The sequence below is a fragment of the Sarcophilus harrisii genome, chromosome 4, assembly GCF_902635505.1.
Source record: "Sarcophilus harrisii chromosome 4, mSarHar1.11, whole genome shotgun sequence".
NCBI lineage: Eukaryota > Metazoa > Chordata > Mammalia > Dasyuromorphia > Dasyuridae > Sarcophilus > Sarcophilus harrisii.
In genome coordinates, this window is record NC_045429.1 from 49,582,760 (window position 1) to 49,596,563 (window position 13,804).

General features: G+C 37.0%; 1 protein-coding gene across 2 annotated transcripts in view; it reads left to right on the top strand.

The window, feature by feature from the left end:
• LOC100922210 (carboxyl-terminal PDZ ligand of neuronal nitric oxide synthase protein) overlaps positions 1–13,804 on the top strand; it is a 374,239-nt gene that overhangs the window by 86,994 nt on the left and 273,441 nt on the right. For both annotated transcript variants that reach the window (XM_023501741.2, XM_023501743.2), the window contains exon 2: positions 8,257–8,328. In XM_023501741.2, the coding sequence (XP_023357509.1) occupies positions 8,257–8,328 (72 nt within the window). The remainder of the gene's footprint in view (positions 1–8,256; positions 8,329–13,804) is intronic.

Genomic DNA, 13,804 nt, shown 5'->3' on the forward strand with positions numbered 1-13,804 from the left:
CTTGTCAAGTCAACAAGTATTAATTAAATTCTTCCTATGTGCCTGGCTCTGTACTAAGTATGAATGAAAGGCAAAATCCCAGACCTTGAGGGTTATTGGACCCCTATGTTGTTCTTCTGAGTACAGGTTTAGGAGTTGTATTATCCTTTAATTATTTTGGATATCTTTGGTCTCCCTAATTAGATAATAAGCTCCTTAAAGGTAGGGGCTGTGTAAATCCTCCCCCGTACCTTACTGAGTAATCCATAAACCATGTAGGTTATATGGATGCTAATTCCTGAATAATTACAGCCTAATGACCTCATCCCAGAGGTCAGCTGCTATGCTCAGGCATTTTAAGTGCAAGCCTAACCCTTTTTTACTGTGGCAACCAGGGAGGGAGTGTATATGGAGATCAGTTGAAGTAAGGATGTTTAATCCAGAGAAAAGTCTTAGGGAGATGGGGTTTCTGTCTTCTGTCTGTAGAAAAGAGGTTAGATTTGTTCTATATGGCTCTAGAGGGTATAGTTGGGAACTTTGGATAGAAACTGCCAAGATGCAAATATGGGCTGCATAGAAGGAAGCACTTCCTAACAAATATAATAGTCACAACTCCTTCTCTCATTGGAAGTCTTCATGAAGAACTTGGCTAGCTAATTCTTGGATACACTGTGGAAGGGATTATTTTTATTCGATTCAATAAATGTTTATTAAGCACTTAGTAGGTGCAAGGCATTTGGCTAAACAGTGGGAATGCAAATAGTAAAAGTGAATTCCCTGTCCTCAAGGAGCTGACAATCTAATGGGAGAAAATAATACACAAAAGGGATATGGGAAAAAAAGGGAGATATGAGGAGTCCACCAAGGGGCACATGGTACATTCCAATATGATAGTCTATGGAATCAAAAACTAACAGAGCTATTGATGAAGAATTTTTCCTCTATGTTATAGTATTTTATTTTTTCTAATTATATGTAAAGATAGTTTTCAACATTTACTTTTATAAGATGTTGAGTTCCAATTTTTTTCTTCTTTCCTTTCTCTTCCCCCCTTCCCAGGATGATAATCAATCTGCTATAGGTTATACATGTAAAATCATTAAACATTTCCATATTAGTCATGTTGTAAAAGAAGAATCAGAATAAAAGGGAAAAACCACAAGAAAGAATTAGAAAATGCAAATCGTATGCTTCAATTTGCATCCAGACTCCATAGTTCTTTCTTTGGTTGTGAATAACATTTTCCATCATGTGTTTTTTGGAACTGTCTTAGATGACTGTATTACTGAGAAGAGTAAAGTTTACCAAAGTTAATTATCACACAATGTTACTGTTCTGTGTGTACAGTGTTTTCCTGGTTCTTCTTACTTTACTCAGCATCAGTTCCTGTAAGTCTTGTTATAGAGAACTGAGAGTTATCTGGAAAACTTTGGGAGGCATTGACTGATCCACCTTGCAGCTCTCCCATCATGGAGGAGAAGCAGCTGTGGGTGTTGACAAGGTCTTATCAAAAATTGAATTTGTCCACTTAGTAATGAGATTTCAAGGGATCAGCTTATCCTGAGAGAAAGTGTTATCCTGGAGTTGAAATCAAGCAGAGCTACTATTGGAGACTCACCATCATTATGGGACTTACCCTTTCTCAGACATGACAGGGAAGAAGTGGCTCCCTTCTGTGTGAAGATGTGTCAGTCAATCAGCCTATAATGTTAACCTACACAAAATCCTTCTTCAAGAAAGAATGGATTCATAGGCTTAAATGTATTGAACTCAGAAACACCTAATAAAATAGGCATTTTCATGTTCAAAGCAGAACAGAACAAGATTATACCTGAAACAGCATCTTTATTATTTATTACTTGGGTATTCATAGAAAAGTTATTTGATTTTCAGGGTTTGTTCCTTCATTCCTAAGGTGAGAGATGGACTTCTTGAGATGGATTTTGAAGTTCTCTTTTATCAGAAGCTATGATCCTTTCATTAGATGATGAGTTCTTTGAGGGCAGGAACTAGTTGTGATATTTTTATTTTTTTGTTTCTGGGTTTTTTTTTTGCATCTTTTTATATTTTTAGCACTTAGTAGAGTGGCTGACCCACAGTAGGCACTTAATAACTATTGATTGATTGATTAATGGCAGAAGGATGATAAAGCTGACACAGGATATTTTGATCCATATGTATAGTAACAAAATAACTTGTTTTTTGTAACTCATGTAGCAATAGGGCTTTTTAAATTTTTATACTCAGTTTTCATAACATTGTCCACCGAAATGAGAATAAAGGTTTTTTCTTTTATTTACCTTTAACAGTATTTTATTTTTCAAATACATGTTTCAACATTCATTTTTTTAACATTCGTTTTTGTAAGACTTTGTGTTCCAAAATTTTCTCCCTCCCTTCCTTATTTCCCACCCTTAGCCACCTTTCCCAAGACAGCAAGAAATCCGATAAAAGTTAAACAAGATCAATACTGTAAAACATTTTTCTATATTTGTCATATTGTGCAAGAAAAATCAGACCAAAAAGGGAAAAAAAAACATAACAAAGAAAAAGTGAACAAACAAACAAAAAAGAGGTTAAAATTTGATCCACATTCAGTCTCCATGGTTTTCTCTTTGGATGCCCATGGCATTTTTCAAGGATAGATGTCTTGATGGTTATGTGTCCTTTATTATTTGCTGGTCCTCTGTAGAATATAAGATTTTTGCTAGAAGGGATGTCCAAGAACTCTGGTTGTGTTGTTAGACAGCTATACCCCCTCGAGGGTTGGTTCCTTGCTCATAGCCCTCTCTCTGCATCTTCAGCTTTGTGTTTTTGCTTTTGGAATTATTTTTGTTTGCAAGTCCTGATGTGATGAGGAGCCAAGAATAATAGCCATTAATATCCTGAATTTGTACGCTGGTAAACTCCATGAATAAATGAGTGAATGTATGCTTGAGAAGGCTGTAATAAATGAATGAAAAAAGAAGCACTGATATTAAAAAGCTGAAGACAGTCCCTGACCTCAAGAATCTGATATTCTTCATGGAGGTGGGGGAGAGACTGCACATGACAAGGAGTAATATCTCCAGAAATATAAAAGTTTGGTTTGCAAAGTTTACTAGGGTGTTGAATGAATTCATTGGGGAATAGATGGACACATCATTTTAAGCAGCTATGACTGTAATGATTTGAATGTGATTCTATAACTAAGAAGGGAGGATGGTAATGATGGGAGCTTGGAGGGAGAGGATATAGAAATGTGTTAGGAAAGTGAAATATGATGGAGCTTTCGGGGAGACTGTAATTCTGTATATCTGAAGATGAAAAGATTTAAGTTTTCTTGGCATAGTAATGTCAGTGGTTATCTCAAACTCTGATCAGATGGTTTCAGGTTTTTCTTGAACCATCAAATTGGTACTTTCCTTCATATATGACTAAAGCCAGATGATCAGGACTCTGGTCTAGGGTGATGAATTGTAGAGGATGAAGGGGTCCATCTGACCTTGCTGGAAGAAATATTATTTGGTAGTGTAGAAACTTTATGGTGTTCTGGGTTCCCACCTTCCTTTCTATAGTGAGTAGTTTTCCACCCCTCATCTCTTGTGAAGTTTTTAGTACCTCTGTTCTCTTCTGCAGTGACTGGAAGAATTATCCTTTGGAAAAGGACACACAAGATTCTGAAAAAGAGTTGTTGTTGAAGCTACTGCTGCTGTTGCTTATTGGTAGTAGTGGTATTGGGGTATCTGTGTTGCTATATGTGTGTTCAAGGTCAGTTGATTTCATCACTGCTAAGGTTTTTATGTTTTCTATTTTCTTCTTTGTACCTGAATTCCTTTCCATTGGGAATAATGCTGAAAAGCTTTTTTTTTTCTCTTTGCCTTTGGTTTCCTATAAATGCCTTTGACGGTATTCTATATAAAGTACTAGTGGCTTTTGATGGTAAAGGAAGATGTGATCTTTGATGGGAGAAATTAAGTGAAATTCCCAGTTTATGGAGCATTCCTGTCTGACATGTTCAGAAATATACCTTTTTACTTTTACTGACTGGAATCTCTCACTCAGTCTTCCATGGTTGGTTGGTCATTTGTTTTTTTGGAGGTCCTCTACTTGCTTATTTGGGATTGTTTTTTTCATGGTACTGCTTTTTGGAGGCATGATGCTATTGTTGAGGAAAAACAAACTTCTAAAGGCCAGGTGGCCATGGAGAATGGCCACTAGGTATGTGGCTGCCCCAGGGTTAGAGATTTATGTGGAGCTATGGTTGAGCAACCATAAATCTGATGAAACTTGGCTTCATTCCGGGAATCAGGTCAACCGTGTTATGAGTCATTGAAATATTGACAGACTTTGTGACCCCCATTAGTATTCAAAAGGGAGAAAGATCATCAGAAGAAAGGTTTGATAGATTCAGGACTTTCCATTGATTTGTATCTTTTTTTTTTTCTTTTAACTTAGAAAGGTAATCAAGGTGTGGGAGGACTCTAACCTATGCTCCAAAGTAATCGGTTGAAGTCCATGGGAATATTTAAGCCTAGAGAAGCCAAGATTAGGGATGAGAGGAGAATCTGATAGTTGTCTAAATATTTGAATGGTTGTCTATTTTGCTTGGTACCAAAGAATAGAAGGAGTGTAGGAGTAATGAAGAGAAATTAGAGGAAGGCCCATTTGAGGCCCATTTCGACTCCAGATAAAAGACAATTTCCTGATAAACAGAGTTGTCCAAAAAGTATACAGGCTTGTCTCTTAAGGTAGTGACTTTCCTCTTTCTGGAGGTTGTCAATGAAAGGCTAGATGACCAGGTGACTATAAAGAATGGCCATCAGGCATGTGGCTATTTATGGGGAGAAGTGGGAGAAACTGTCTCAGTGCTAAAGGAATCTATATAGCCATAGATGGTCAATCAAATTTGTCCAGGGAATTCCTAGTCCAGCATCAATTGGGCCAGATGGTGTCTAAAATGTCTTCTGGTTCTATGGATCTGGAATACTCTGTCAGCTGAGAAATTAACACATATTTCATACTAACGTGATTTTTGACAAAATTGTTTATTTCTAGAAAACTTGGTAATAGCCATGACATGCTTGGTATACACCATCTGTGTTGAAAGTGGAAAAATGTTGCTGCTTATATAACTGATCTGTCTTTCTTTTGTCTTTGTATTCCCACTATCTATCATAGTGCTTTGCCCATTAGTTACTTAATAGATGCTTGTTGAATTGAATCCAATCAGTGCCCTAGTCCAAATGACTGATCAATATTCAAAAAAATGATAGATTGTAAGAAAGGTCTCCTCAAGGTTCTTAACTGGAACTCTTGAGAATTTTTGTCGTGTTGCACAGCGTGTGTTTTTAATATGTTGATAATCGTATTTCTCCCCCCTCCCCAATAACATTTTATTATTCTAATTACATGTAAAGGTAGTTTTCAACATTCATTTTTGTGAAATTTCGATGCACAATTTTCTCTCTCTCCCTCTCTTACCTTCCCCCTCCCTGAGACAGGAAGCAATCTGATATAGGGATAACTTACTTTAATATAATTTGTGTCAGCTCATACCTTCAATTTACAAATGAGCAAACTGGGACCTGGAGCGATTAAGTGACTTTTGTGAGATCATACAGAGTTAACAGTAGAGCTAAGCTTTAAAACCAGGGGGTGTTTTAATTCCACAGCCATTTCTTGTGAAGAGACTACACTTTATTTCATAGTGTTTATACGGTGAGAAATTTTCTGTCTGTCTGCGGATTAACCCAAAGTTGTGATTTTAGAAAGCATACCCTACTATTGGGGCAGCTATAAAATCATCCTTTAGCGAGATCCGACTTCCTCCTTTTGTGGTATAAGGGATTGCTTGGAAGTGCTTATACTTATCCTGGGGACTTACTATTTTGGGGCCATCTCCCCAGGTTGTTTAGCATAAATTATGTCTCTCAAAATTAAAGACAGTCCCCTCAAGCTACACTGCATCTTCATTGGAGGCTGCATTGATTCTGATCAATTCTTAAGAAGACAATGAGTCTATTTTCCATAGATGGCATAATGTTCAAATTTCTTGATACCTAAAAATCTTGATACAATTCCAAATAGTTTCATTTTATTTTTAAAAAATAATTTTATATTAGCATCTTTTGTTTTTGCAGCACCTAAATTTTTTCCTCTATATCTCGCCTTTCTCTTTTTCAGGTCATCCCAAACAATAAATATTTTTAAGATGAAGAAAAAGAAGGATTATCCCTTCCCTCCCTCCCCTGTTGACCTGCTCCTTCCCCCACACCAAAAGTCTAGTACAAGGAAATATGGAACATATAAGACAATAATGCAAACCGGTGTTATTGAGGGAATATACTTACAATTTGAAAGTCAGTCATAGAGAATGGTAGAAACTGATATGGTCTGCTGGGGTCCAGGTGGAATTTGGAATACTGGTGGGGATGGAATTTGGGCATCTGATGGATTTTTTAAACATAGGATTCTTACCTAGGTTGAGAAGGAACAGGGAGCACTCCTTCATTTTTTGTAGTTGTTTAATCGTTTTTTCAATTGTGTCTGACTCTTCTTTGGGATTTTCTTGGTCAAGGTACTCAAGTGGTTTTTTACCATTTCTTTCTGTTCATTTTACCAGTAAGGAAACTAAGAGAAAAGGGGTTAAGTGACTTGGTCAGAATCATACAGTTAGTAAATGTCTAAGGTTACATTCATCAGGAAGATGTTTTTGCCCGACTCCAGGCTTGCCCTATCCACTGCTCCACCTAGTTGCTCTTTTTTCATAAGCTGAATCAATTTTAATTAATCCTGAGAATTGGTGTTGATTCTTGGTAGTTGTGGAAGAGGGGTAGAGGAAGACTCCTGTAGAATTGGAAACTAGTTGATTTTCAAACCTCCTCCTTTTGGCTGTTTCTTCTGGTCATACTCTGATAGAGTAACCCAAAGGATTTGAAATGTCCCCTTTATTTATTGGGATAGAGACACTATTTGGGTACTTATGACAGAAGGTGTCTTCTCATATCTTATTTTGGAATGAAACTTTTTTTTTTTGGTAGTAATTTAGTTCACTTAGTTTTATTGTTTTATGGTATTTTTTCCCTTGAATCTGCTTGCTTAATTCATATAATACTGTTCCTGTTTCTCTGTATTCATCATATTCATTCTTTCTTAATAGCAATATTTTGTTATATTTATGTAATATTTTGTTTAGCCTTTTCCTCAGTGATGCACATTGTTTCCTGTTCTCTGCTCTCACAGAAAGTGCTCTATAAATATTTTGGTATATATAGATAGATTTTCTCAGTGACCTCCTTGGGATAAATACCGACCAGTTGGATCTCTGGGTCAAACATTTTAGGTATTTAATTTGCATAATTACAAATTGCTTTCCAAGATATTTATATTAAATCACAGCTCCACCCATATTGTGCTACTGTACCTATCTTTCCTCAACTCTTCTAATATTGACTATTGCTGTCTTTTGTAAATTTGGCCAGTTTGCTAAATATGAGGGGAGGCTCCTGGGAGTTAGTCAAGACTTGCTATCTTTATGTGAACTAAGGGGTTGAATTACATAATGGGGTTATAGAATTTTACCTTCTAGCCAGAGCCATCTAGGTGGTCAGCTAGATGGTACAATGGATAGAATATCTGACATGGAGTCAGGAAGGCCTGAGTTCAAATCCAACTTTAGACATTTATTAGCTATGTGACCCTGAGCATGTCACTTAACCTTGTTTGTCTCAGTTTCCTCATTTGTAAAATGAGCTGGAGAAGGGTGTCTTTGCATAAAAAACCCAAATAGGTTCATAAAGAGTGAGACGCAATAAATAATTCCAAGTCAGCTCACTCCTTCCCATTTTGCAGGTGAGAAAATTGAGGCCCAGAAGCATTAGGAGACTTACTTTTTCAAGGTTACATGAATTCTCAATATTAGCATGGGGAAGACCCTTGAATTCAGGGCCATTCTTTTTTCCACTGTAACATGAATGAGGCCATCTTATCCAAACTGTATCTGGTGAGAATCCCTTCTGTGATATTCTTGACTAGCTGTCATGTCTTTGCTTGAGGGTTTCTTATAAGAGAACTTATAAGAGGGAGCTTCATTAGAGAGCCCATTCTTCTTTGGAGCCCACCTTCTTCTTTGTTATAAGGATTTTCCTAACATGTTCTCTTTTCATCTTCTATCTCTCATTCTTAGTTCTGTGCTCTAGGGATAAGTCCATCTTTCAATTTAAAATTTCTTCTCGGTTTCTATGGTAATTACCAACATTTTCTTTTAATGTATATATTCTTTTATTTTTTTTTCAGTATATTGGAAGCTTGGATGTTCCAAGACCGAATAGCAGGGTGGAGATTGTGGCTGCTATGCGAAGGATACGGGTAAGTGCTGTGAAGATCAGAAGTCATGTTGGAAATGTGGAATAGGATGTATTCTGCTATTATTGGAGATTTAAACACTTTTGGCTTCCCACTTGTCAGTATGTAGATAGCATCATTATGTTCTAGGGAAGACAACTTCAGGGACAAATGAATCACTGTCTGTTAGATATGTCTAAAACAGAAGTTTACTTTCTGCCATTCACATCGTCTTGATTACTTTTTGATTCAGTGACCCAAAGAAAAAGAGAAATTGCTTAAGGATTAGGCTACAATTTGTCACTTTTAATATGTCTTTGTAATAGTGGAAGAAATCACACTAGATTTGTTCCATTTCAAGAGATGAGTTCATTCAAACAGCCCTTTTTTTCTTCAGGGAGAAACCCTTTTAGGAACCATGACTGATCATGGAATCTAGACAGGTTTATATTCAGTCTTTCAGAACATTTTGTAACTTGAATGAAAACATATGTGGCAAAAGCTATGAATTTCATTTTTGTAGATCCTACCTTTGAGCCGGCCTGTTGACATGAATTAAGCTTATGTACAGATATTTAAATTGAGTGTAAAGCAGGAAAATAAGGAGACATAATTCTTAATTTTCAATCCACTTATTTCATGCTACCTGATAAAAGTCCCTAAATTCACACATACTCCACTTCTCCCTACATTTCCAGCCAGTTGTTGGCAGCACATATTTCACTTCTGCCACTGCTGCTGCCACCCATGTCTGGAACAGACAAATGTGGTACACCACAAATGCACTCAAGATTTTGAATCCCCCAAGATGTCTTGTATCTAAACAGTATGTGTGCATGTGGGTAAGACTGTACAACTAAAAATCCCCAATGATAAATGTCCTGTATTCTCTTCATTTTGTTGGAGCTTTTCCCCTCCCTTTTCATTCTTTTGAGTGTTTCCCAATTTTCTTTTAGAACTTTTTGACAGTTTTTCTTTTTTCCATTCTACTGTTTCTACTGCTATTTTTGAGCAGGCTCTTACTTCACCATTTTCTTGGGATGAGGCCTTTCCCCTCCCAGACTTGTTTGTTTTCAATGTTCCAGAGAATATGGAGGGAATTTGTTCAGGATTCCACAAAGCATAGACTTAGGGAAATTGCTTTTCCTTTCCACTTATCAAAGAATCAATATTTTTAGTTGCCAACATGTTAGAAGGTCCTTTACAATTCCAAATAGCTTATGGTGCTATTTCCTGATCCTCCATATTTGATATGGTGCTCTTCTTCTTTCTTCTTGCCATTTATTTCATCAGATGTCAGTGAGTTGTTCCGTGAAAACTGAATATTTCTATTTCTTGAAGAATCCTTTTCTTCTAGTAGCTTCTTGGAGCACCTTTCAATTAGAAATCCAGGCACTTGGGAGAACAAAGCATAATTTATCATTAACTGCAAGAAGGCAAGTATTTCTAGGAGAGAGTATGACCAAGAGATCTGTGACATAGTTCTCTAACTCATGTTTGCCTTGCATTGGACACTTGGGAGCTTTGTTACCCCAAAACCTGAAAGAAAATGAAAATGGGTAGCATTAGTTTTTAAATATAATTATAAAATTCATATGTTGTGGTCATTCTTACAAGATAGTGATACATCTTTACTCTGATTAGGCCACATATTTTAGTCTTTAGTCATTTATTTCCTGGGCTTCTTGGAAGCCCAGATAGGACCTAGTCACAGTGGTTCTCAAACTCCTTTTCTCAGTATCTTTACCGGTATTAACAACTATTGAGAATATGTCCAAAAAGTTTTTGTTTATATGGGTTACATAATAGATATTTATCATAAATAGAAAAAAAACCTAATTTTGAATTTGTAGACCCTCTGAAAGGATTTCAGAGACCCTCCAGGATTCACTGCACCATACTTTGAGAACCACTGACATAGAAGATAAGAAAAATAGATGGGAGGGCAGGGAAGAGAAACAAATAAGCACTTATTAATCTCCTGCTATGTACCAGGAGCAGTGTTAAGCACTTCTATAAATATTCTCTCATTTGAACCTCACAAAAACCTATGCGGTAGGTGCTATTATTAGTCCCATTTTATGGTTGAGGAACTTGAAGCAGACAGAAGTAAAATGACTTGAGAAGGGTCACATAGCTTGTCGTGTGAGGCTAGATTTGAAATCAGGTCTTCTTGACTTCAGACCCGGAACTCTATTTACTATGGCATCTAGATGACTTTATTTACCACTGTCCAGGTTCTTTGTGTTAGTAAGATGTGCATTATATTGCCACGTCCAGATGAATTCCTTACTTAGAGAATTGGCAGATGTAACTGAATCATGATCAGTTTTCTTTGAAAGATGCTGGAGAACAAGAGAGATGTTAATGGACTAGGATAGTCCAGATGTCCTTATTTTTTTGAAAACTCTAGAAAAAGGTGGATTTTGCAAGCTCTAGACGATGGTTTTGTTTCCTTAGTATGAGGATAGGAGCAGAGTGCCTGGCACTTGATAAGCACTTAAGAAAGCTTACTGATTGTTTTGATTCATAGTGAGTTAGAATTCTATTCCTGAAAAAAATCCCAGAACAAATTTTTAAAAGATATAGTTTTTGAGCTCTTAGAAAGGGAAGGGATGATCTTAGAAAGATCATCTCTCACAAATCATAGCAAATGAACGTGACTTTTTGTCCTCAGAGGAAATGGGAATCAGGCACAGGATAATAGTATGCATAAAGTAGATATAGAAAGTATACATAGTCAGCAGAGCATTTGGCTCACTTCCCATGTTGTCTTTGGGAATAAGATACAAGAATGTTGAGATTAAATGTTTCTCCCCAAATCCTTGTCAGTTGGTAAATTCTTAATAAGCACCTGCTCTGTGCCAAGTACCATGCTAAGTGCTGAGGATATACATGTGAAAAAGAAAGACATTCCCTGCCCTCGAGGAGATTGCAATCTAATGAGGGAAGCCAATATAAAAAAGGAAGCTGAAAAGGCTTTTTTTTTCTGGAGCATCTAGAGAAAGAACCCAGATACGGGCTTGTTGGAAAAAACCAAAGGAGTAGAGTGAGATGGGTGAGAAATAAAGAGATGTTTGACCTTTGCAGCTTCCTTACATGGTTTTGGGAGGAATGATCTGCTTTCTATCTTTTTTTTGGAAGGGTTCCAGGGCAGATGGATGTAATGAGTGTAAATTCCAAGATTGATATGATCCTATAGGATTAGGAGGGAGGGTCAATGGCGTGCCAATAAACATTTTTAGACTGGGCAGCTTAAGCTCCTGTGCTGGCCTTAGGAGCAGGGGTTTGTTCAGGAATGCTGGCTTTCCATTCTGAAATCACCTGCTTTCCAAGATCACCCCTATGCCCACTCCACAGATGCTCTTTCCTTTTGTGATCCACTCCCAGTGCTTAACGAGCAACTCAAAATCAAAAGTAAATTAATTGGCCAAAATGCTGTTTGGTTTGGCTGCCGTCATAAATGGTAAAGGCCCTAACTTGGGACTTTTTTTCTTTGTTAATGCCCTGAGCAGCATCACTCATTCACTAATAGGTCCAGGTGACAGCTATCTCTATTTTCTCATACCAAAGCTTTCAGAGCCTGAGTCAGCTAAAATTAGGATTGCTAAGAACTTGGAAAGTGACCGAATAGCATCAGCTTCACTCTGGATGCTCGGGCTAAATGGATTATTTTCAGTGATTGCAGACCCAAGGTTACTGGATATCCTGTGAAGTCAGATAAGGTTAGCCAGAGAAGTTGAGTCTCAAGAGATAAGTTTGTGACAACAATCACGCTCCCTGGCATTTGTATAATGATTTATATGCTCTTCAAAGCACTTTCATATGTCCTTAATTAAACTTTTTTCTGCAACCCTAAGACAGAGGGTAGGCAGGTATAATTATCCCCACTTTATAACTAGGGAAACTGAGTTTTGGAGAATTTTAAAGAGTTGTTGGAAGTCACCTAAGCAGTCAGTAAAAGACTCAGAATGGATTAGTTCTTGTTACTTATAATATTATGTTTTGTGTTTTGTGACTTGGACTTAGCCTTTTTTGTTGTTGTGTTTTTATCCTTTTTTCCATTCTATTACTCTCCTATCTTCTCACGTTCTTTTCTATTGTTATCTTTTATGTAGATTATACTAAAAAACAAAACAAAACACAAAAACTCAAACCCAAACTTTAAATGCTCTCATATGGCCTGCAGAATGAAGTCTAAAATCCATAGCCAGGTATTCAAGGCCCTGCATGAATCTACTTGTCCAGTCCCATCTGCCACAACCTTCCATGCTAACCCTAGCCAAAACTTTCCTCCTTTGCCATCTCCAGAACATACATTTTCTGCTTTTCTTACCTCTGTACTAGCTTTGTCCATGTTGTTCTCCCTACTTGGAATATACCTCTTCCTCTGTTTAAGTGCTACTCATTCTTCAAAGGAAAACTCAAATTAAGCTCCTGTGAAGCCTTTCCTTACTTTCCCATTCACAGCAATCTTTCCTTCCTCTACTGTTTTAAAAAATCTCTACTTTTTATTTTATACTTAATTATACACACCAAGTAGATCCACACACATACATTTTCACACACATATTCATGTGTATCTTTAGAGCAAAAGCACACACTTCTTGAAGAAAATGTGTCCTCCTCCTCAGCACAACTTGTTCAGTCACTTTTCAGTGATGTCTGACTCTTTGGGATTTTCCAGCAAAGATACAGAGCTGGCTCATCTTTTTCCTCTCCAGTTCATTTTACAGATGAGGTAACTGGGACAAAGAGGGTTAAATGACTTGCCCCAGAAACATGCAACTAGTAAGTGTCTTAGACAGGATTAGAATTCAGGTCTTCCCAATTTTAAACTTAGTGTATCTACTGTGCCATCTAGCTGCCCCTCTCAGCACAATGCTTGAATATAATAAATATGGAATAAGCATTTTGTGAATGATTGAGATCATTTGAAGAGAGCTCTCTCTCATCCTAATCTTGCATCTTTTAGTCTTCCCTATCTGTTTCATTCCAGTCTTAAATGAAGACATAGCCCCCTTTCCTCTCCAAAGTAAACCCTTCCTTTGCTTTTCTTTGTATTCTTAGCACTTAGCATGATGATTGACATAAGTGATTAATAAATGTTCATTGTTTGTTGACAGACTGACTGACATTGGTAATATGTTATCCAGCTTGTTGCTGGAGGTCCACTGCTCAACTGGGAGCTTTCCATCTATAGAAGTTCACCAGATGAGGCCTATAGGATCATGGGCTTCAGAGCTGGAAGGGGAAACCTTGGACTAAATTTGAGGATGTTAGAACTTTTCATAGATGAGGAAAATGAGACAAACAGAAGTTAAATGTTTTGCTCAAGATCACATAAATAGTAGTAAGCAACTGAAAGGAGGGTTTATTTCTGGACTCATAATCAGGAGTTCTCTACTTGTGGTCTATGAATGTTTTTTGTTTTGTTTTGTTTTAAAGAAAATCAATTTTAATAATTATATTTCAATATAATTGAGTTTCTTTGTAATGC